The sequence below is a fragment of the Xiphophorus hellerii genome, chromosome 15 (genome assembly GCF_003331165.1).
Source record: "Xiphophorus hellerii strain 12219 chromosome 15, Xiphophorus_hellerii-4.1, whole genome shotgun sequence".
Classification (NCBI taxonomy): domain Eukaryota; kingdom Metazoa; phylum Chordata; class Actinopteri; order Cyprinodontiformes; family Poeciliidae; genus Xiphophorus; species Xiphophorus hellerii.
In genome coordinates this window covers 4,757,212-4,780,914 of record NC_045686.1, presented here as the reverse complement: position 1 = coordinate 4,780,914, position 23,703 = coordinate 4,757,212, and the positions used below count along the sequence as shown (strand labels likewise).

The window sequence follows — 23,703 nt, the reverse complement described above, 5'->3', positions numbered from 1 at the left end:
GACATGGAGCTGTCTGAATGTGGACAAGCTAAAAATGCTAACTACTAGCATCACTGTTAGCTGTTTGACAGTGATGCTGACATTCAGGTTTTCCTTGGAGTAATAGTCGGTGTAGTCAAAGAAAAGCAGCAGGTGGCGCTCTGTTCACAGTGCTCAACCAGAGTTCATGTACATTTATTCTTTAACGTCGTGGAACATATAAAGATCTCATACTGAAGAAACAAAGTCATTTTTCTCTCTTTACATTTGTTTACAACTGTTTCTGAAGCGGCGTCGGTGAAACCCCGCCCCCCACAGCCTGTACACGCAGTCCGTCAAATCAAACGCACCCGCCTCCCTCGAACACATCCTGACCGGCGCCCCCTGCTGGAGCTGCAATGTACATATTTACAGGAGGATGTTGATGAGAATGGGATGCAGCTCCGCCCACATCGCCTCATTCCGCGGCGGCGTTTGAACTGCGGATGGTTCAAAAATTCACATAAAAAAAACACAAAACAAAAAACATCAAAACAAACTTATTGCACCAGAACAAAGAACACGACTGAACATCAGTGTTTCCTCCGTCATAACGTTAAAAAAAGGATGTTTATCTACAACACTGACCCCGCCCACAAACAGCAAGCCCCGCCCACAAGGAGCCGCCTAACAAACAGAAAGAGATGAGCACACTTGTTTAAAAAAAGAGTAAGAGCATTCCCTCCCCATCGCCGTCCGCCACATCACTTTGGTTCAAACAAAACAAAAAACGGACAATTTTTAGAAAATTAAAAAGTATTAAATATTTTTTTGTATTAAAATTATTTAAAAACCCAAATAAACATCTGTGGATGGAGCCGAGGAGCTTTATATATTCTATATATTTTCATTTTTACGTAAAAACTTATTTCTGTCTCTTTAAATAAAAATAGAATCGGACCAGGTAGGTCACACTGAGCACGCTCCATGGCGGTCTGTGTGTCACGAGCGGCTCAGCTTGAACAGCACTTCGCACATGATGGCCGCCACCGCCGAGTTGAGGGCCGACGACAGCGAGATGTCCAGCAGCCGGCTCTCGTACAGGACGAACTCCGGCCGGTTCTCCTCCACGCTCGCCACGGCCAGCAGCGCCTTCGCCGCGCGGCACATCATGTTGATGCTGGGCGGCTCTGGCGGCGGAGCGGCGGCGTGCGGGTTCTGCTGGTACTGCGCCACGGCCAGGCTGTCCTCCAGGAAGCCGATCAGAGTTCCCACGCTGCCCTTCTGCAGGGCAACGGCCCGGGCCGCCGTGGCGTCGCCGCGCGCCAGGTTGGACAGCACGGCCACCGCCATCTCCCGGCACACCTGGCTGCGGCGCTCGCCCACCAGGCGCACCAGCGTGGCGAAGAGCTGGCGCTGGCGGCTGAAGGGGGGCGTGGCCAGCAGCAGGTCCACGTTGCAGTCCTGGACGCTCAGCTTGCAGAGGCACTCCAGGACGAGCCGCTGAGGCGACAGCGCCGCAGTGCCGCTTGCCCCGCTGAACGGGTCCTGCGCCTCGGCGGACGGACAGACCATCCAGTGCAGCAGCCCGTCCAGCACCGGCAGGACGATGTCCTCGGGGTACTGCGACAGGTCCAGCTGGCCCGACACGTTGGCCAGCGTCACCAGCGTGTTCTCTCGCAGCGCCGCCAGGCAGTCCCACCACCACTCGTCGCGGCTACAGGCCCGGCCCGCTTCCTCCTCCCGTTGGTAGGTGGGCGGCGCTCGCTTCCTGTGCGGGTGGCTGTGGTGCAGCAGCACCAGCCGGCCCAGGATCAGAACCAGGCCCGGGTGGCGCGACAGGACGGCGTCGTTGCCAGGGATGAAGGAGAGGCTGCGGATGATGTTGGAGACGCAGATGCAGCGTCTGGCCAGGGAGTCCTGCCACGACTCGGCGGTGGACAGCGGCGCCTCGTCCCAGCAGCGCGGCTCGTCCTCCTGGAGGCTGATGGGATTCTGAGCCTCAGCAGGGGCTGGGCGCTGACCTCTGACCTCAGATGGAAAACCTGCAGAGCAGAAACAGCAACAACCAGGAGCAGCTAATTAATGTTGCAAAGTCTTTAACAGTAGACATTGAAATCTTGGCAATAATACAAAAAACTCCTTTTAAATGCTGCATCATCAGTGAGCTACAGGAAGGAAGGCAGGAGAGAAAGACATGAAGAAAAGTAATAATACTGAAATGAAATTCCAGACTGTGTAGAAACCCTGACATATTTGGATGTTTATATTTTATATAAGAAAGTTGGACTTTCCAGGTGGTACATGAAGACCAGTCAGAGAGCACAGCCTCATATTGATCCGTTTACCTCCTTGATGACCAGTCTGCTTCTGCTCCTCCTCCTCTGTTTGCTGCTCCTCCACTCCTCCGCTCTGCTTCTCCTGCTCCGGATCTGGGGGCCTGAAGTCTCTGGATCGGGGCTCAAAGTGAGTCTGGATGTGAGCCGTGGAGTCTCCTCCTCCGGCCTTCCAGTGCAGCAGACCGCTGATGAAGCCGTTGGGTCGGGTTGGGTCGGCCCGGCGCTCCACCTCCGCCCAGCTCTCCCCGGCCTCCTCCACCCTGACTGGCCACTTGTCGTACTTGCTGCTCTGCTGAGGGGAATCCTCAGGCTTGGCATCCTCCTTGTTGAGCGGCGACGGCGCTTCCCCCGGGTCTTTGGGGGTCGCCTTCGGGCCCTCGGCCCCGATCTCGTACTCCTGCAGGATGCCGAACATCTGGATCAGGCAGCGGCGATAAAACTCCACGATGAGCTCCAGGAACCCGGGCAGCTGCACGTCGAGAAGCAAACGTTTGGCTTTGAACTAAAAAACTTCACTAAGCTCAACGTTTTCATGCGCGGCGCCTCACCAGCGTCAGGCTGAACGAGCCCACCGTGCCGTCGTCGTACAGCAGGATGTTGATGGTGTCCAGCGCCCAGGTGCTCTCCGCCAGGAGCCCCGACTTCAGTGACATCATCACCCGCCAGGCCTCCGGCGTTCCTGACAAAGCCGATCAGAGTGATGCTCAGCGCGGTTTCACCAACTCAAATTTAAGACTTTCATGAATTAAACTGAAGATTTGCATCACAATAGAAATGGACAAAAGAAATTGCTAGCTAACTAGCAAGGGTATATCAGTTAGCCAGTTAGCAGCAGCCGTAACCGCCTTGAGTCACAGAACGCAGTGAAGATGTCTGATTTGTGTAACAGTAACGTTTCACAAGAAAAAATATTACTACCTTGGAATATGAGATTAAATATTTCTGCCAAAACAACATTTAAAACCCGTGTTTAATGTATTAAAGGCCAACTTATTGTTTTTAAATTAAGCTAAGACGTTTTAACGTTAGAAACATGAACAGCTAGCTCACTTTATCATTGGGAGATATCTAGCTAGCTAGTTTATATTAACAGCTAGTTAGCAGTAACCGCAACAGCAAATTAAATTAAGGCCTTAAGCTTATATACATGAATTTAAGACTTTTTAAGGCCCTGGTCATGTGACCTCTATGTGGATCGGCGCCGGTCTCACCTGTGTCCTTCGCCGTTAGCCGTCGCCGCGGTTTCAGCTTGGGGGGTGTGGCCTCCACGGAGCTGGGCGGGAAAACGACCTCTCTGTAAACGAGGGGGAGGCCCTGATTGGCTGGGGGAACGGTGGGGACCCCTGGTTTCTTAACGGGCAGGTAGGGGGCGCCATTGGGGGACAGGGAGCCCACCGGAGGCCGGGGGAACGATGAGGGGCTCTGGGGGCGGGTCACGTGATTTGGGATGGTGGGCGTGGCCTGGAAAGAGGAGGGGGGCTGCCTGGAGGGAAGGGGGGGCATGGAGGAAGAGGAGGAGGAGGAAGAGTGGGAGGGAAAGGGAGGTTGACACTGGTTGAGGTTACTGGGGGGCCACTGGGCGTCCGGTGGGGGCCGGCCCTCCTGATCGGGGAAGGGGGGCCCCTGGCCCTGCCGGCTGTACGAGAACCCCATCTCTGTCCTGGGGGGCCACAAGCTGGGCTGCGGCCCCCCGTCCGCCGCTGCCGCAGGGGCCGATCCCATCATGCCATGCTGTGGGAGGCCCTGGCGGTCCCGACCGTATGGGTACTGGTACTGCCCGGCGACAGGCCGGTGCTCGGGGCCTGAAAACCCCCCCGGACCGGGTCCATAGGGGCCGAAAGGGTCCGACTGCTGGGAGCCGTACTGCTGCACGCCGAATGCCTCGCCCTCATGACGCTTCGCAGCCGGGAACATGGCCTCCATCGGACGCTTGTAGCCCTGCAGAGACAGACACCAGAACCGTCAGGGACAGAAACTGTCAGGGACCAGAACTGTCAGGGACCAGAACTGTCAGGGATCAGAACTGTCAGGGACCAGAACTGTCAGGGATCAGAACCGTCAGGGACCAGAACTGTCAGGGACCGGGACAGTCAGAGACAGGAACTGTCAGGGACTTGAACCATCAAAATCACATCTTTGGTTTTTCAAGATTAATTTTTGGATAGTCTGGATTTTTCCCATTGGTGCATTCTTTGGGTTTCCATAATTCAGAGTGATGTCAGCACATCCAGCGCGGCCATCTTGTTTTCCAGCTCCTATTTATTTGGACTTTGAATTCAGGTCAAATTTACGACAGAATATTAGGGCCAAGCTACCATATTTATTTTTAAATACAAGAATAAAGTCATAAAATGAGGAATGCTGATCAAACTTTAGTGCAAGTTTTAGATATAATACTTAAAAGAAATACTTAATATCATCAAATTATTATCAGTAGGTTTGAAATGACTGTTTATTTTGAAGGAAGAACCACAAACTGCTCACAGATTCTGATAACTAAACTTTTTTCTCATAAAAACAACTTTTTATTGTAATTTTAGTCTTTTTCTGCTAATATTATGACTATATTCAAATGGCCTTGGTACTCAGAAGGGCTAATTGAAATAAAACCTACTTTTAAAAAATATTTTCTGAAATTTCTGTGAAAACAGATGTCAGTGATCCAGACAACATCCCAAACACAGTCACTGACCACTTCCTGTTTCCTGCACCATGTGACCCAGCTGGGTTGGTCTACAGGTACAGAGCACTCACCTGCTGCTGGGGGTAAAGGGGCTGATGGGAACCGAAGGCCATACTGTGAGGATACTGCTGACCAAAACCATCGTTTCCGTGCCTGAAGACAGAAACTGAGTTTTATTCTACCAGATTACACCAAAGTTGTCACATTTAAAAGAAATTAATGAAAGTCAACCAAATTTCCACTCAGGTTGTGACAACGATCTTAAACTTTACAGCAGAAACATTTTTAGAAAAAATATAATTAACTACAATAAAAAAGTTAACTCCTTAATCAGGGCAAAACCAATAAAACTATATTCTTCGTTCAGAAAAATATATTATTTAAGTGTCACTTCCCTTTTTGGCAAAACAGTAGCTAAATATTCGTAAATACAAAAATAACCACAAGCAAAATAAAACACACACATATATAATAGTAAGCAATTTAAATATGAGTCACTATGATTAAATAAATGAAAGAAGCATGCACATGAAAATGTTAATTTATAAATAAATCTATAAATGAATCCAGAGAAAAATGTGATTTAAGTTGCTCATCTTTACAGTAAAATTAATTTGGTTTCAAAACAAACGTGGAAGAAGTGGGACAGTTTGTGTCCATTTTGATGTAAATTAGTATCTTTCTTTAGAATCCATTAAATGAAAACTACTTTTTGTTCCATTCTGCCTCATATGCATTGAAAAAGCAGGGATCCTAATAGACAGCCATGTGGAACGCCTCTAAGTTAATAAACTGAAAGCAGATGTAGTTTATCACAGTCTCTCACCTCTGCTGAGGGTATCTGTTGGGGGGATACATGCTGGCTTCATTGGCAGATGGGCCCATGCTGTTCTGGCCGCCAGGGGGCGCCATGCTTCCCTCTGGGCCCATCACACGGTCCAATCTGCACCACAGTGGCACCAACACTCAGTCGGTTTTAGGTTTAGACGTGGCATTAAGAAGCGACAGCGGAACCGGGTCTTACCTGCGATCGTAGCCGGGGCTGTAGGGGTACTGCGGCCTGGGCCCCATCCCTGACAGGGGGCCGGAGGAGGGTCCGCGGGGGAACATGTCCTGCATCGCACCGCCGGGCATCTGGCTCTGACCGAAGGCCTCGCCGGGAACCGGACCTGGACAAACCAAAATCCCTTTGAGGATGCAGTTTAATTTCTGCGTAAAAACAGTTTTTCTGCCTGAAAGGAGGAAAACTGAACACTGATGGAGAAGCAAGCGGTGATGCAAGTGGATGCAAGTGGATGTAAGTGGATGCTGTCCATATGTGGCCACCAGAGGGCAGCAGAACACGCCTTCAGAACGCCTTCAGTTTGATATTAAACATTTATTCTCAGTCTGGTCTCACACAGAGGTAAGCAACATGGACTCAGAACTTTAACGGGATATTTTGTGATATTGATGAAAACTAAAAGTTTTTAGGCAACTCTACGGACAAAACAGATACTTCTCTTTAAAAACATTCTCATTTGAAAAGGCTTCTTCAGGACGCCACTGACGTTAAGAAACGTGACTTAAACTCACACAGTTACTGCTTTTAATCATATTTTCAAATTTACTGATATTTATTGATGTTCTTGTGAAACAAACGGAAAAAAAATAAATTTTCTTAACATCAGTAACTGAAATAAATCTGTAATATAAATCTACATTCTCACTATGGATCGGAAAAAATAAGTTGCTGGATGATAAATTGTTCTGTACATTATTACGATAAATGACAATATTCTTGTTTTGAGACCATTTCCAAGTAATATAATAGTGCAAGAAGACATTCTCAAAGATCAATAAGCTTTAAATTCTTATTAACATTTAACTCAAGACTTGGAAGATATTTTAAATATCCCAATTAAATAAACAGAATAACAAAATAAAATAAATTATGAAATGTCTAAATGGCAAAATTATCCGTCAAAAAAAGGTCTATTTGAGACCAAAGCACCAAACTAAAGACCAACAGAGAAAAAACATAAAAACGATAAATTATGCAGATGGAAATGATTGAGCTCATTTTAATTTATCATGTGAATAATTGATTATTGTGACAGGCCTAATTATGACAACTAATTATAACGATAAATGCTAACACCTAGGTTTAACTTTAATTTTATTTACATTTGTTTATTAGTAAAGAAACACAAATAATCCACTTCCTGCTAAGAATTCTGGGAAATCTATTAAGAATGAGAGCGAGCGGCTTTGCTCACCTTTCCTCGGGGCTCCATACGGGTCTGTGCTGCCGTCGTATTGCATTCTCATTGCGGGTTCTGTTGGACCCGCCCCCTGCTGGTAGGGGCCCCCGCAGGGCCCCGGGCCCCGTTTGCTGTGGAAGGCCGGGTCGCTGCCTTCGGAGAACGGGTCCTGGACGCTCACGCCTCCCATGGTCCTGCAGGGAGACAAACAAATGCTCAGTCACGTTCACAGAAAACTAGCTAATAAGAAGGTTTGGACATGATATTTGCTTTAGACGCCCCTCCCCCACCTGTTTCCAGGCTGGGGCGCCATCTGGTTGTGCGGGGTGGACGAGCGGGTCGGGGGCTTCGGGTCAACTGGAGCGTCGGTGAGGGAGGAGCTGCTGGACAGGGGCGTGTTGGGGCCCTGAAACGAGCCTGAATTCGCTGCAGAGACAAACAAAATGGCGTCGATACATCCTCAAAGTCACACCTGGTCTCCACCCAAAACGCCTTAATCCTACAAACCGGAGGCATCTTTACTCAATTATTATGTCTCATATGTTTGTAGGATCAGTAATAAACATCATCACTGTAAAATATTCATGTTTTCAAAATTTTATCCCAAAATTAAATTGGTTGTAATTGGTTATCCTTGATTCTTTCCAAAATGGCTCCAGCTTAATAAGGATGAAAAGAGATTGAAACAAATTAATCCATCTATCCAGAACTTGTACCGGTCAAAGGTCAGGGACTGTCACCTTCAGGTTGGCACTACAGAGACAGTAGTTATGTTTTTATCCAATTGTCATGTGAATTTTGTGCATTTTTAAAATGTTGCAAAAAAGAAATAAAAAGAAAACACATTTCCATCGGTTCCATCAGGCTATGCTATGTGTAATCTCACTGTGAAAGATGCAGACTAGCATGGACCACACATCACATAAAAATGAGCTTGGACTTAAAATAATTTCTGATTTTTGTGGCTATGGTAAGGCACAGACCTACCAGTTGATTGGAAAGTTTGCTGCATCAGAACATATTTGGCAAATGTGTTTCCGTCTCACCTTTAGTGCCAAAAAACGCCTTTTTTGTGAAATTGAGGAAGTTATTTTGAATGTTGTTAACCCCTAAAGCGATAGTTCAAAATAAACTGTGCATAAAAAACATAGCAAATTTTGAACAACCTTTAAAATACCACAGAAAGAAAATGCAAATTAGTTGTGTTTCCATCCACTAGTTTGTAGTAAATCAGACAGCAGATACACAAAGTGTAATTTTGTCAGATGATTATCCTAGGTATGTTTGTAGTAAACAGGAAGCTGCAAACAATCATGGACTTATAAACATTTTTGAGAAAATGAGGAGGTTATTTTCAAGTTTCACGTTTCCATCAACCTTTTCTAATGTGAAACATGGGAAAAAAAAGAGGATTTTCAGCATTTATTTATTCCCAGACGTTATGATTTTGAACTTGATCTTCCATAGTGTGATCCATATAAGTACTTCCTGCTGATCATCAGCAACACGTTTTGTTTTCCCTGCAGAGTGGAATCACAGCGGCATTGTGGGTAACTGGGTCAAACCGAGGTCACGAATGTTTATATTTACACTGAGTTCATGGCTGACAGCTCACTGTGAGTCCATTACATAAGCCCATCGGTGTGTGTGTGTGTGTGTGTGTGTGTGTGAGAAACAGGATCCCTGACAGCAGCTGCTTCCTCTTACAGTTCAGCATCATCTTACCAGGAGAGGGCGGTTGACCCTTGACCTGCAGGGGCTTCTTAGCGTCTCCGGCGCCAGCGTCGAGCGGAGGCTCCTCCCCTCGCTCCATCTTGCATTCGTAGGCGAACAGGTACTGGATGTACTGCTTCTTCAGGGAGCTGGCCGAGCTGCTGGACGTCCCGACGCTCAGCAGCGACGACAGCTCCCGCCACTTCTTGTTTTTGTTCACCTGAGGAGGAGAAACACGGTCCAGACGGGTCCAGACAGAACCAAGCAGAACGGAGAGGAGAGCGTCTCACCATGGCCAGGCCGCCAATCGCTCGCACCGCCATGTAGAGCCGGCACAGGTCCAGCGGCTTCCTGCCGACGGCCGGCAGGTTGGCGACGGGCGTCTCCCTGTCCTCCATGAAGGACAGGTAGCGGTCGACCCACAGGCGGCGGTCCGGCTCGCTGCCCATCTCGTACAGCTTGGTGATCTTCTCGTTGGTCATGGTCGCCACGTTGGGCTTCTGCTGAGAGAGGCGGCGGATTCAGGAGAAACAGAGGAAAAATGGTTCTGTCTCTTTAAATAACTTCCTCTCCTCCAGATACCAATAGTTACATTTCTATGGAGAGAAATTTGTTACAATATTACTGTAAGCGAAGAACGTTTCAAAACTTTTAATTTGTAAAAAAAAAAAACATTTTAAAATTAAAACTTAATATAATTGAGTTTCCAATTGTTAAACCTACAGTGATGCAGATGAAATGTTTTCAATTTTTATTTTTTCCAAGTTATTTTCAGATTTTAGTTTATTAATTTTTTTTTTTTTTTTTCCATTTTTTTCTCCGAAGAGTTTTTGCGGCGCTACTGGCTCGTATTTTTTCCACAGTAGGCAGACAGGAAGGAGGGTGAGGAGAGGGGTTAAGACATGCGGCAAAGGTCGTCGGGACCGGGAGTCGAACCCGTGACGTCCGCGTCGAGGACTAAGGCCTCCAAACGTGGGGCGTGCTAACCCCCTGCGCCACCACGGCAAGCCCCTTATTAATTATTTTTACATATTATTTCTCCAATTTCTATTTTTTCTTTTGAGAAAAAGTTTTACAAATGTCATACCTTTTTAACTGTTAGAGTTATAAATTGCTGTGCTCACGAAGAGAACTGAAATATGAAAAAATTGGAGAAAATAAAATCTTCATAAATGTATTTTCAACTACTTCAAACATATTGCAAATCACTTTCATAATGTATGTTTTTAATGAGAAGCTTTTCAAATTCTGACTTTATCATTGACTTTATTTATTGAGATTTTGAAACCTGTTCTTTGCTTGCAGCATTAATTTTGGCACAAATTTATTTCCATACATCTCTATATTAAGAGCGCTGTGGGCGGGGCTTACTGGGCTGGACGGGGTCCTGATCCAGGGGGGGCTGCCAACGCTGTCGCTGTCTTCTCCCACACAGGACAACACGCTGGCCGGGCTGGGGGACATCGGGCAGGCGGCGCCGGGCGGCGGCACCACACACTGCGAGCTGTAGCTGTCCTGCTGCAAAACACACACACACACACCGGTCACACACTCAGGTTTAAAGGAAGTTTTTAGTAAAAAACAGTTTTGGTCCTGGAATCATTTAAACTGTCAAGAAATGTGGTGGAAGTGAGCAAAATTTTGCTTTCCTTCCTCATCGAGAATTTTATATTGTCACTATTATATAATATTGGAAATGACCCATTTCCAATATTTATTTCCTGTTTTATTTGTATATTTTTTTTCACTTTCCACAATCTGTATTTAGTCAACACAACGGTTATATTTATTCTCACCTCTAACTTCATTTTTTCTTCATTTTTCAGATTCTGTATTAATTTAATGTTTCCTTTACTTACTGTCACTGTTTTTAATCAATCATTCATTTGTTCCAGAGATAAACCAGGAGGTTTTTGTGTATCATGTCTTTGTTCTTTTTTATGTCCATGCAGACCAAGAGTCTGTTGAAATAAATCAAATCAACCTTCATTTTGGTTGGATCAGCAGCAGAACCGACGGCGTCTCGGAGCTCGACCCGCTGCTTCAGGTCATGACTTCCTGTCCCGTCTGACGCCATCATCCCTAATCCTGCAGGAATAGAGAGAAAAATAAAACACAGATGATGGATTATAATCCCTGAGGCGCTGACGACTCCTGGGGCGCTGATGATTCCTACCTGGAGCGGTGTAAGGCGGGCCCTGAGGGGTCATCCTGCCTGAGCTGCTGAACGGAGCTCCAGAACCTCCAGAACCTCCAGAAACTCTCATCGCTGCCATAGCTGAGTAGCTGCCCTGCCTGGATATTAAACAAAACCAATCAATGTTAATAGCAGAGATATTGGGTGATTAATCAATTTTGTCAATAATTATAGTTTTTGTTTTTGAAAAAATATGGATTTCTTTTGCACCAATGAAGTCTGTGTGTTCCCATAATTCAGAGTGATGTCAGGGCGGCCATTTTGTTTGACAAGCACAGCTCCTATTTATTAGACCAGAAGCTGAATAAAGAATAAAGTCAGAATATTAGGAGGATAAAGTAGTAATTTTACAAAAACTCCAACGTGAAAATTAAATTCAAATGATTAATGTTGAGCATCTTCAGAGGTTATTTGGTTTTCCAAATAATAGTTAATACTTAGCAGAAACAATCTTGCTAACAACTATCCATTTTACTCATTTTTAAAATTTTTTAAATTTATTCACCAATTAGTGCTTATAAATCAAACATTACGGTCTAACAAGCAGGAGGATCTATCAACAAAATAACCAATTAGATAACAGAACAAATATCAGCAACAAAAAGTAAAATAAACAGAAAAGGAGGTATTTGTTAAAAAGGATACATTTAGAATAAAATTATACTTTGAACAAAAAACACATGAACCGAGATACTCACAAAAAAACAAAAAAATATTTTTATACATAATTTTAAGACATTGTTTTGGTAAAATTTTATGTTTTTTTTTATCATAATTAAACAAAAATTCTGGTAGTTTGGCTCTAAAAGTCAATGAGTGAAATAAAAGCCACTTTTTGAAAATATTTCCTGTCATTTGTAATTTTTTTTTTAGAAAAGAAAGTGAAAATAACTTAAATGGAAATTGGATCGTGGTATATTTTTTTATTCTAAGCTGAGGTCAGAGGGTCAGAGGTCATTTCTACCTTTAAATCTCTTATTTCCTGTCCTGAATATTTAAACTGTCAGACAGAGATCAGTCTGTTGGCCTCCACCCAGCAGGGGGCGCTCTCTCCTCCAGAGTGTCTCCTGCTTCTCACCTGCTGTGAGCGATGAGGGAGGCGTTGGCGTTCGGTCCAGAGTTGATGCCCATGTCTGGCGGCTTGCAGCTGGCGGTGGCCCCTGGGGGCCCCATGCCCTGGCCAGCAGCCTGCGGCATGTTGGGGGAGGTGGGCGCCGCGGTGCCGGGTCCAGTCGTGTAGGGGCGGCCCCCGGCTCCGGGCCCGGGGCCTCGGCCCGACGGGGTGGAGGGGCCCTGCCCGTGCATGGGGCCGGCAGTGTTCAGCCCCATGCTGTTAGCCAGGCTGGGGCCCGAGCCGGGGCCGCTGTAGCCGGCAGCAGGGGTCCCGCCGTAGTGAGGGGGCCGAGGGTAGGTACCTGAGGAACACCAGAACAAACGAGTTTATTCCTCTGTAGCTTTAGGGGCCACAGCAGAGTTGGTAGAGGGCCCAAAAACACGACTAGAGCAGAGAAACTTAAAAATCACTTTACTCAAATCTTTTACTCGAGTAAAAAGTATTTGGTACAAAGTAACTCAAGTCCTGAGTGAATAATCAAAACATCAATCGATTAATATTTAAAAATTACATCAACAGACCGAAATATAAATGTATGTGGAAATGTTTGTATTTTAAGGAACAAAATGGAAATAATTTATATAAGTAGCAAAATTACTAAATTAAAAAAGTAGAAAATAAAATCATTCAAAAGAAATCTTTTTCCAAATCAATTTCTTTCAATATAAAAGAAATTGATTTCATAAAGTTTTTGTTTTTCATAACAAAATCTTGTTAAAGGTTTTGTTGTGAAACTTCTGGTGATTTTTTTAAAACAAGTTTGATCTTCATTCAATGAAGTTACAATTTTTAGTCCAGCAAAGTAGAGATATTTCATAATAATTCAATTATATTTATGTATTAGCACCAATTCACAACAAATATCGTACCAAGGAACTTTAAAAAATAACTTAAGTTCAATCAGATATAAATACTGATTGATCCTGGTGATCAATCAGTACAGCAGCTCAGTTAAAGTTACTCAGGTAACTGTAACTAGTTACTATCATCTCTGCTCATGTCCTACCTGGGGGGCCGTAGGAGCCCTGCTGGTAGGAGCCGTGGAGCCCGGGGCCGGCCGATGCTGGGTGGGGAGACAAGGGGCCAAAATGTGGCCCCTGGTTGCTACGCTGCATAGAGGGAGGGAAACCTGAGGAAGAGCCAAACAGCAATCAGAGAAAACATCAACGCTCTGGGGCCCAACATGGAGGCAGGGGCCAAACCTCGGTCTGGAGTCATGGCCGACTGGGAGGAGTGGGGGCCGACGTCTGATCCAGACACCTGGGGGCCTGAAACACACAGAACCAGTTAAAACGACGAGGTCACAACACTCATCTTCATCATCTTCATCAGCTTCATCCCACCTGGACCGCTGCTGCTGGTGGGGGACAGGGGCCCCGAGCGGGACCCGGCAGGGGACAACGACGGGGACGGAGAGGGACCCGTTCGGGCCAGAGGGGGGAGACGTGGCGAAACGTGGGGGGAGAAAGGAGAGCGGGCCCCCGGGGTCCCCTGGTCGCCCTGAGCGCTGCCGGAACCGGAGGCCCCTGAACTCACCGCCGCCTCGGTGCCGGTCAGGAGGTCATCGATGGAGCGGGAGAGATCCTGAAGGAGAGAGGGGGCGGAGCTTAACAATGGGGGTGGGGCTTAACATGAGGGGCAGCGCTCAGATATAGACTGGAGGAAAACATCAACAGTCTATCTCTTAATAATCAATACTGTTCAAAATGTGATGAAGAAAAAAGAAAATGAGAGAAAGAAAACTTTTAAACCGGCCAATCAGAGCCCTCCCCCTCCAACAGCTCGACCAATCAGCAGTCTGTGTTTTTCTGTGAGGACCAGATGCAACCAGATGTTTGCAGCTGCATTGGTTCTGATCGCCCCGTTTCTGGAGTCCTGGGTCAGAACCAGAACCAGAACCTCTGGAGTCCAGAAAGAGACTCTGGATTAGAACCAGAACCAGAACCAGAACCAGACTCCTGGAAGCAGCACAGCGAGCTCACAACAACCAGCGCCACCAGAGATGATGAAACCTGATGTCAGAGAGGAGAATCAGGTTGCCATAGCAACCCAAAGGCCTCAGATGGAGCAGAGACAGTTTGATTGAAGCAGTCAATCAAACTGGTAAATAGATTTCTGTGGCGGCAGCGCCGCTCCATCATCCATCTACTGGGTTCTAGCCTCAGACTGGGACGTGTGTGTGTAAGTGTGTGTGTGTGTGGGGGTGGGTGTGTGTGTGTGAACGAATCATTTCCACTCCTCCATACGAGGCGAGATGAGATGGAGGACATTCTCTAATCAAACAGGAAACCTCAGAAACCTCTGATCTCTGCTCTGCTCATTACTGAGGCCTCTCAACGCAGCTGAGGATCTTCTCAAACCAGCCGTCGCCAAGGCAACCGCATCGGCAGCACAACTTCAGACGGAGCGACGAGAGGAAGAGGACGACGGCGCAACATCAGAGACGAAGAGACGGCGAGAAGGAGGACGGATCGCAGCTGGAGGCGACACACTTAACGGGAGAAACAACTGAACCAGAACCTGCTAACAAAACTGAACCAGAACCTGCTAAAGAACTGAACCAGAACCTGCTAACAGAACTGAACCAGAACCTGCTAACAAAACTGAACCAGAACCTGCTAAAGAACTGAACCAGAACCTGCTAAAGAACTGAACCAGAACCTGCTAACAGAACTGAACCAGAACCTGCTAAAGAACTGAACCAGAACCTGCTAACAAAACTGAACCAGAACCTGCTAAAGAACTGAACCAGAACCTGCTAACAGAACTGAACCAGAACCTGCTAAAGAACTGAACCAGAACCTGCTAACAGAACTGAACCAGAACCTGCTAAAGAACTGAACCAGAACTTGCTAACAGAACTGAACCAGAACTTGCTAACAGAACCGAACCAGAACCTGCTAAAGAACCGAACCAGAACCTCCTAATAGAACTGAACCAGAACCTGCTAACAGAACTGAACCAGAACCTAAAGATGAGAATTCCTTCCTGTTCAGAGTCAGATGCTTTGACCTTTTCTTCTTTGTAGAATAATAACTTTTGTTGTAAAACAGGACTTGAGGTGTTTGAGGAGCCGCTGACTCAGCGATTTGTTGTGACTCATCATTATTTCTGCTGGTCTCCCAGCAGGAAGCTGCAGCCGCTCAGAGCGAGATCTCTGCAGATTTCAGCGGCCAGGAGAAACGGACGGCGTCATTATGGACGAGGATAAGGAGCTGCAGGACAATCTGGCAGGAAGCGCAGCAGCACGGCCTGAAATCTGCTCAATCTGCCTCACAGTCAGAGTCTGAATCACAACAACAAACAGCTCAGCGCTCTAAATAACTCAGCGGTGACCCATCATGATCAACTTTTCAAAATAAAACGTCTGCCTCAGGTCACTTCAGGTCACCAACCCAAACATTTGATCTGAATTCAGAGTTTCTGAGTCTGACTCACCGGCAGACTGGACGGCCGCTCCTGCTGGCTCAAGTCCTCCTGGTTCGATTTCCCAGGAGTCATTGCTGCAGATTTGCCCCGCCCCCCATACGCCTCCTGAGGAACTTCCTGCATAAAGCAGACAGAAAAACACACCATTAGAACCAACATCCTAAACATAAAAATCAGCAGCAGTTTCACTTTTAATCATGAACTTTAAGACACAAACAGATTCTGATTGTTAAAATCAACCAATCAGCTTCTGTCTGCGGAGCTCCGCCCAGACATTAAAATCAACCAATCAGTTAATCTGGAAGGCCTTCAGGTTCTGATTTGTCTTTTATAAAAGTTATCAAAGATTCTGCTCATATTTTTGGCAAGTGTTAAAAAATAAAGATGGATGAATAGATGAATGAATCAACAGTTCTTCAACAGATTTCATGTTTTTTTTATCTAATCCTCAGTTTCTGCTCTGAGGTCGTCATCTCCATGTCGTTGCTATGGAGACGGTGTGTCCTACCTGGGGCGGCAGGGGGCAGGGCTGCAGGTACGACGGCTGGCTGGGGGCGGCCGGCTGCTGCTGGGAGGGGCTGAAGTACGGTGACTGGCCCGGCTGGCTGAAGCTCAGGTTCTGTTGCTGCTGCTGGCCATACTGGGAGCTCATCTGGGGAAAACCAGTCCCAAAGGTCAGAGGTCAACAACAACATCTCTCTGGTCATACAACTTCTATAAACCAAATTAGTTTGAGGATTTCTAAATATTTTTTTAACTACCTCTTAAATTATGATTATTTATATTTTTTGCTTACATTTTTTTTAAATACTATAATTTTGATATTAAACGTTTTACTACAATTGATCGGTTTAAGTGGATAAATATATTTTTGGATTTATGTATTTAATGCATTTTAAGTTACTTCTTAAGAAACTAAATGTAATAAATGTACCAGTTTAAAAAAATTTCATCTGAAATGTAACTCACAGAATGCATATTTTGCACAATTTCTATAATTTCTTTTACATTTTAATATTGGAAAATATATTTTTATTTAAGAATAATTATTTTATGAGATGTGAGGAAAACGTTCCAGGAGATTTCAGTCTAACCAACCAGCAGCTGAAAAGGAGAATTAGTGGATGCAGAACAGAACTAAAGGATGGTATCCCCTACTCCAGCATCTCTAACCAAACAGTCAAACAGATTTAAAGAGGAGCAGCAAAAGCAAATGAGCTGGAGTAGCACAGCTAGCCAAGAAGTGATAGCATCATCCTGGATTATTGTCTCTGCTGCCTGGAGATTGAGATGCTAGCATGCCAGGAAACAGTCTTCAGTCAGAGGCCTATAAAGGTTTGTAGTAGTGTTGACTGCTACAGGAAATACTTCATGAAATCAGTGTAAACTTCTTCTCACTCGTTTTCAGACAAATACAGTAGCTAAGGTGACTGATTCTTATGCTGCATTGTGTTCTTTTAATGGATTTGTTCAAAATAAAGAATGTATTCATATACACAATTTAAAATTACGTTTGTTTTTACTGAAAAACTTCCTGTGTCCCCTATTACACTCACTGATGCAGCAAAACTAAAGAGTGTTGTGTGAAAAACTGAGGAATGAAAACTTTTCAGTCTTTAGCAGAAAACATCCAAAGCTTCGAACAAATCCTCAGAAAGTCGGCTCAGAATCGCCGTTTTTGTCAGAATTCCTCCAGAAAGGCTGAAAAGCAGAAGAAGCCTCAGACCCAAATCAGCAGTCTGGAGTCTAAAAATAACCGGCTGGAGTCCAGAAATAGACCAGCTGGGCCTGACCCGCTCCACTGTAGCCGTCTGCTCCGACATGTTGAGACGGAGACGCCTCACAAACAGGTTCAGGAGCGTTTAAATGGGTCAGAGAGGAGAATGACGACCGATAAAACACCCACAGCTTACCAAGATTACTGTACAGTTACATTTGTTACTCAGATTTATGTCTAACCCTACCCCAACCCTAACCTCAGAGCCATAACCTGGTGACTGTCTCTTAAAGAGAGAGAATGTGTGGATTCTAGATGAAGGCAAAACGTTTTTTCAAGTTAAGTAGCAAGAAAAATAGAAAAAAAATTAAAATAAGAAGCAAAACTAAGTTTCTGTTGGTTTTCTAACACCTGCACACAGTTCAGGTTCATCAGGTCGTAGCTTCTGTTTTACAGCTCCCACTTAATAATATTGGAGTTCCTCAGGGTTAGCATCTCGGCCCATTTCTGTTGTACTCTGATTGTTTCTAAATAATTTGACTAAAGTAGTTTGATCTTAGCAGAGATTCTCATGGTTTTCAGCTTTGGCCCAATAAAAAGGTGGAAAATATTCCAGAAATCTCACTTCAACAAAACTTTAAAATATATGGAAAAGGTCTCATTTTAGAAGACATACATTTATAAAATTATTTTGTAGTTCACCATATTTTTATTATTTACTAGTATTTTTTGTTGTATAATTACATAAGCGGATGACATAGATGTATTTCTTCTACGCCAATATGACACTTCTTCTTTTGTGGTTGTATTGCAGCTCTGTTGGCAAACTACAGATAAACGTTTGAGGTTATATAAGCCATACTCTCGTTATTAGCAGGCCTGAAAGATAATGTCTAACCCTACCCCAACCCTAACCTCAGAGCCATAACCTGGTGACTGTCTCTTAAAGAGAGAGAATGTGTGAGAAATCTGGTGAGAAATCCAGTTTAAGCAAATATTAGAGGAAATGTTAAGCTAAATTCTGAATTTTAAAAAAATATTTAGCTAGTTAATCTTTAATGGTAAAATATTATTTTCTGCTTTTAACAATATTAACGTAAAAATGTGCTTTATTGAGTATTTAATAGATTGGAAAGCTAAATTTATGCATATTTAATTATCCAGTTTTGTGATATAATAATCCAAAATGGCGCCTCCTGCCTGCTGCTGAGGGTACTGCATCCCTCCCATTGCCATCTGCCCCCTGCCAGACATTCCCATTGGGTATCTGTGGGGCGATGGGGAGCTGTAGGGTTGTCCAGGGTACGGCGCCCCCTGCTGCTGGGAGTACGGGCTGTTGCTCATCCCGTAAAGCTGAGAGCGTTTCATCGCCATCGGGTCCATCGGCGCCACCTGCAGGCAACAACAAACAGAAAAATGAGGCCATTTCTATAAATTAGACTGAAAGATCGAACAAACATTTGATAAATTTGCTTTAAAAACCCACAGATAAAATACATAAAGAAACATTAACATTAAAAAGAATCTCATTTATTTATTACTCAATAACTATTACATTAATTTAGCATTAAAGCTGCCTCCTGATTTTAGTTGGCAATTAGTTCTGTTTTGGAAATTGCATCATTATGAAATTTTATATTATGACATATAAATCTGACGATGACTGAAAAACATATTACTTTTATAAAAACAATTAAAATTTATTTTAAAAAAATTAGTTTTTACATTTTAAATTTTTATTTCTTTTTTTCCTCCAGCTTTCTGATCTTCATGGCAGGCTTCACTTTGAAAAACACCGTCATAGATGCTGATAAGCTATCAATTATTAGCTATCAATATCATTAGCAGAAGTATTGCAGTTTAATATTTTACTGATATTCTGCAGCCCAACTTCGATCAACCTTTATTTTACCAGCTATTAAGAATGAGTTTTTATTCACAATAACCACCTGTCGCAATAAGTCAGTTATTCGCATCATGAACTAAAACAAAGTCAATAATTTCCATCTGCAGGATTTATCTCTCTTTCTGCCAAAACCTAGATGATAATTAGCTCTTCTTCGGAAATACAATCTTGTTTACAGAGATTTCATAATTCATCTTATTTGTTCTTTTTTTTTATTAGTTTTTTGTTTATTTCGGACATTTAAAATATCTCCCAGTTCCAGTGTTAAATATTTACTAGAAATTAAAGTTATTGATCTTTGAGAATGTGTACTTGCATTACATTACTTGAAAATCTCAAAACAACAATATTGTGATTTGTCACGATAACTTCTGGGACAATTTATCAGCCAGCAAAATTTGTTATGACTGACGTAGTCACAGTCAACAATCGCATACATTTGTAATCCTATTTATGCCTAAAGCAATAAACAGTTGAAGAATAAAATAACATTAAACCTTTAACAGCCTAGTAGATGGTAACACTCTTGCCTTATTAAAACATTCTCATACTACAACACCTTAAAAGTAAATAAGTTAGCATGTAAAATTGAATTATAAAATTAAGATATCTCATCACTTCTTTATGTCGGTTCAGTTTTGATCTCAAATCGTATAAAAATCTTCCCAGACAGATTCTCGTTATTATTTAATAAACTCAGAGATAAAACGGTTCCGGCAGCGTTTTGTTTTGGCTGCAGCAGGATGACGAGGGTTTGTGGAGCAGAAAGTCTCCTGCTGCTTCCTCACACTCTGACTGCAGGACAGCAATCTGAGCAACCTGGGAGGCAACGAGCAACAGCCACGCCTGGATCAGCTTTAATGTCCATATGCTCACAACAAGGCTGACAGGTGAGGAAACAGACGTTACTATGGAGACGGAAACAGATAAATCCTTTCTGAATGAACGTAGAAACAGCTGATCAATAACCAGAATGTAAACAAACGATGGTTCTCATCTCAGATCAGTTGAGAGGAAATTCTGCTGCTTTCTCATTTGAAACTGGACATAAATGCTTTAAAATAATAAATTAGCAACAACAACAGAAAACATCTTTATGATTCAGCTAAAAGTTTTCTATCAGCAGGCAGCAAAAAACCTTCCAATATCACCAATTCAGTTCTGTTTGTTATTTTCCACTGCACCGCTTAATTTATAATTTATAGTCCTGATCTAACTTCAGGAGTTCAGTTAAAGCTTTCAGAACCACATACAAAAATGTTCATATATGCTAAACTTTTTCACATTTGCCACGTTAAAAAAGCATTTTAAATTGCCTAAAGCACTTTGAGTTGCCTTGTTGCTGAAAATGTGCTATATAAATTAAATTACCTTACATTACTTTACCTAAAACTTCAAACTATGATGCATTTCATAGACCAACACAAAGAGTGAAATAAATGAAGTGGAAGGAAAAAATGTGACTTGCTAATGCGTTCAGCTCTATTTAGAAATAAAGAAAACTGGGTCTGGGTTCAGACTGGGTCTGGGTTCAGTTGAAGTGAACTCTGGTCACAGTTTAAGTGAAGACAGATGAAGCTAAATCCAGAACAAACCTGGAGGAAAACCTTTAAGGTTCACCTTGCAGCAGGACAAACCAACTGAGATCACAGTAGAATCATGGAGTAGAAGGTCTAGTCAAAGTCAAGACATTAATCCAGTTGAGAAAGAAGCAAAGATTTCAGCTGGATCTCCAGAAGAGACTTGATGATTCTACAAAGTACTGACATTGGGTAGCTTTTTCTTCAAGATGTGTGTAAATTTTTTTCCGATTCTCAGTTATACTCTTCTTATTGATGGTTTCATGCAACTTTTAGATGTTCCTACATCTGAATTCCCAAATTGGCATTAAAATACGCAACTTGAACAACATTTGTTTATTATTAATGCTATGGAGAGGAGTTTGGAAAAACCCTTATAGTTCTTTAAATATGACTTATCCTCTATTTTTAAGCTGAGATCCTTATTAGAGGAAATTATTATTACTATGACTTATGCAATTAAAAGTTGACAGTTAAAATCCTGCTTGATGTCCCGGACACGGGTGACAGGCTGACCGGTGTCAGAGACAGCTGCCTGCGGCTGGCTGGCAGCTGTGTATTTATCCCGGGGCTGATGGGCACATGGCTAATCTGCATGTGTGAAGGTCAGGGCTCCTGTTTGGAGACTTGGACACTGTGGGCGTTTTGCCCATAAATCTCTGTACAGATCAGGGGCTCAAACCTGGACAGCTTTGATGAATAAAAACTGGATTTAAGTCACAATTTGGACCGTTTTCTGACTAAAGTATGGGTGAAAAAACGACGCGATGGTCGGCTTTATTGACTAAGAAGACGGGCTAATTAGCATATGATAAGAGGTTACTGGGTGTCAGGGGTGGAATTAGCTGTCAGACCATTTCTAACTCCTGTCATCATCTTTTAATGTTCCCAAATGTAGTTAAATTACGTTAAAGTTGATTAAAAATGAGAAAATATAACTGTTAACGGTTGTTTCCGCGAGATCCGCTCGGGCCTACGAGGCTAACATTAGCTTAGCATATCGAGCTAAACACGGAGTCACCTTGGACACAAAATACAACATTTTATCAATATTTTTTACCTCTATTTGGTGATAATCGATATTCCCAATAGAAATAAAGCAGGCAGTGTTGTATTTTGTTAAGTAATTAGTCCAGAATACCAGGAATCCGCGTGTCGTGTTGTGTAAATCAGGTCTGTCACTGATACCACCAGAGTTAGCGGGGTTAGCATAGCGGCTAACTGACATAACAGACCGTGGTGGGTGTCTATCTGGGAAAAACAGACGTTAATTCCGGTTAAATCACCTGAGATCTGCCGCTGCTCGGTCCGTTGTGACCCGGGTGACTCCTCTGTTGTCCCACCCAACCATGCGCTGCTGCTGATCCGTACTGAGAGCCCGTGTCTTCCGCCGGCCCCACACCCGACTGGTGCTGCTGTACAGCGGGATTACTGTAATCTGAATATCCGCCTCCGTAGCCGCGCATCATCGGGCTCGGAGACGTTAACAACTGGTTCAAAGTCGGCGTAGCCCCCGAAGGGTGCTGCTGACCCTGTCCGGGAAACCGCTGGAATCCTCCTCCGCCTCCTCCAGCCGGAGAACTGGCGGCCACCATAGCCGCTTTGGCTGGGTTAGCGGCGGCCGGGCCCATCAGGCTGTTCCCCTGCCGTGAGGGGCTCATCATGCCCCCGTAGCCACCGCTCCCGTAGCCCGCTCGGTAGTTCGGATAGTGGTTGTACGGGCTGTTGTTGCTGTAGCCTTCGTGGGAGTTGTGGACCTGGTCCATGGTGCCGTGTACCGTGTGTGCCGCCGCTGTTACCCCAGTCCCTGGGCTTTGTTGTCCGCCATGTTGATCAAAGCAAGGCCCTCCTCTTCCATTCCCATAATAATGATTAAACTGGGAGCTGGTCCCAGTCGGAGGAGGGTTGTTGTTGCTGCTGTTGCTGTCTGATCCCAGGCTGGCATCCATCCGCTCCTCCTCCTCCTGACTGGTTCAGCTGGTGTTGCTCCGCTTGTCGGCTGCTCCCCTCCTGAAGGAGGTTTTCTTCCCCTTCATGGTGCTGCCAGTTCCCCTGATGCTGCTGCTGTTTACAGTGTTGTTGTGGTTTATTCTGGGGCTGATGCTGCAGGATAAACTGGGAGGATGATGAGAACTGAGATTAAAATCACAACTCTGAGATTAAAGTCGATTTATGAAATTCCTTAGAAAGAAACGTGGAAAATTTTCTGGGGAAAAAAATCAGAAATTTTGAGATTAAACTCAGACATTTTCTAGAAAAAAACCACAAAACCTCTCAGCTTGAAAAGTAAAAAAAATACCAGAAAAAAATTCTGAGATTTTTAGATTAATTTCGGATTTTTGGGGGCAAAAATCAAGAACATTTCTACGCTTGAAAAGCTGAAAATTTGCCAGAAAGAAAATTGGAAATTTTGACTTAAATATTAGACATTTTCTGGGGAAAACAAGTAAATTTCTGAACTTGAAAAGTTTCAGATTAGGCTCAGCAATTTTCTACAAAAAATTTTCTAGCTTGAAAAATTGAGAATTTAAAATAAACCTAGAAATGTTTAGATTAATTTTTGAAATTTTCTGCAAAAATCAAGAAAATTTCTGACAAGTTGAAAATTTGCTCAGGAAAATTGGAAATTTTTAGATTAAGTTTAGAAATTTTCTAGGACAAAATGAGAAAATTTCTGAGTTCCAAAAATTGCAAATTTTGAGAAAAATATTCAGAAATTTTTAAATTAATCTCACAAATTATCCTGAATAAACATGGAAATGTCTCAACTTGTAACTTGAATATTTCTGTGAAAAAACTTCAAAATTTGAATTTCAAAAGTTAG

General features: G+C 43.8%; 1 protein-coding gene across 2 annotated transcripts; it reads right to left on the bottom strand.

Annotated features, from left to right (window-relative positions):
- Positions 1-139: 139 nt before the first annotated feature.
- arid1b (AT-rich interactive domain 1B) lies at positions 140-22,939 on the bottom strand. 2 transcript variants are annotated; one of them, XM_032584515.1, is made up of 22 exons: positions 22,166-22,939; positions 18,594-18,785; positions 16,185-16,328; positions 15,686-15,793; positions 13,591-13,831; positions 13,450-13,515; positions 13,254-13,376; positions 12,212-12,548; positions 11,113-11,231; positions 10,921-11,024; positions 10,308-10,454; positions 9,227-9,436; positions 8,949-9,156; positions 7,514-7,649; positions 7,239-7,417; positions 6,005-6,149; positions 5,807-5,923; positions 5,052-5,133; positions 3,509-4,235; positions 2,846-2,976; positions 2,307-2,766; positions 140-2,003 (listed from the first exon to the last, which is right to left on the bottom strand). In XM_032584515.1, the coding sequence occupies exons 1-22, from the start codon at positions 22,826-22,828 to the stop codon at positions 961-963; spliced, it is 5,682 nt and encodes a 1,893-aa protein (XP_032440406.1). In that variant the 5' UTR covers positions 22,829-22,939; the 3' UTR covers positions 140-960. The 2 variants fall into 2 exon arrangements, with proteins under 2 accessions (XP_032440406.1, XP_032440405.1); XM_032584514.1 differs by having other exon boundaries at positions 9,227-9,439; positions 22,166-22,828.
- Positions 22,940-23,703: the final 764 nt, after the last annotated feature.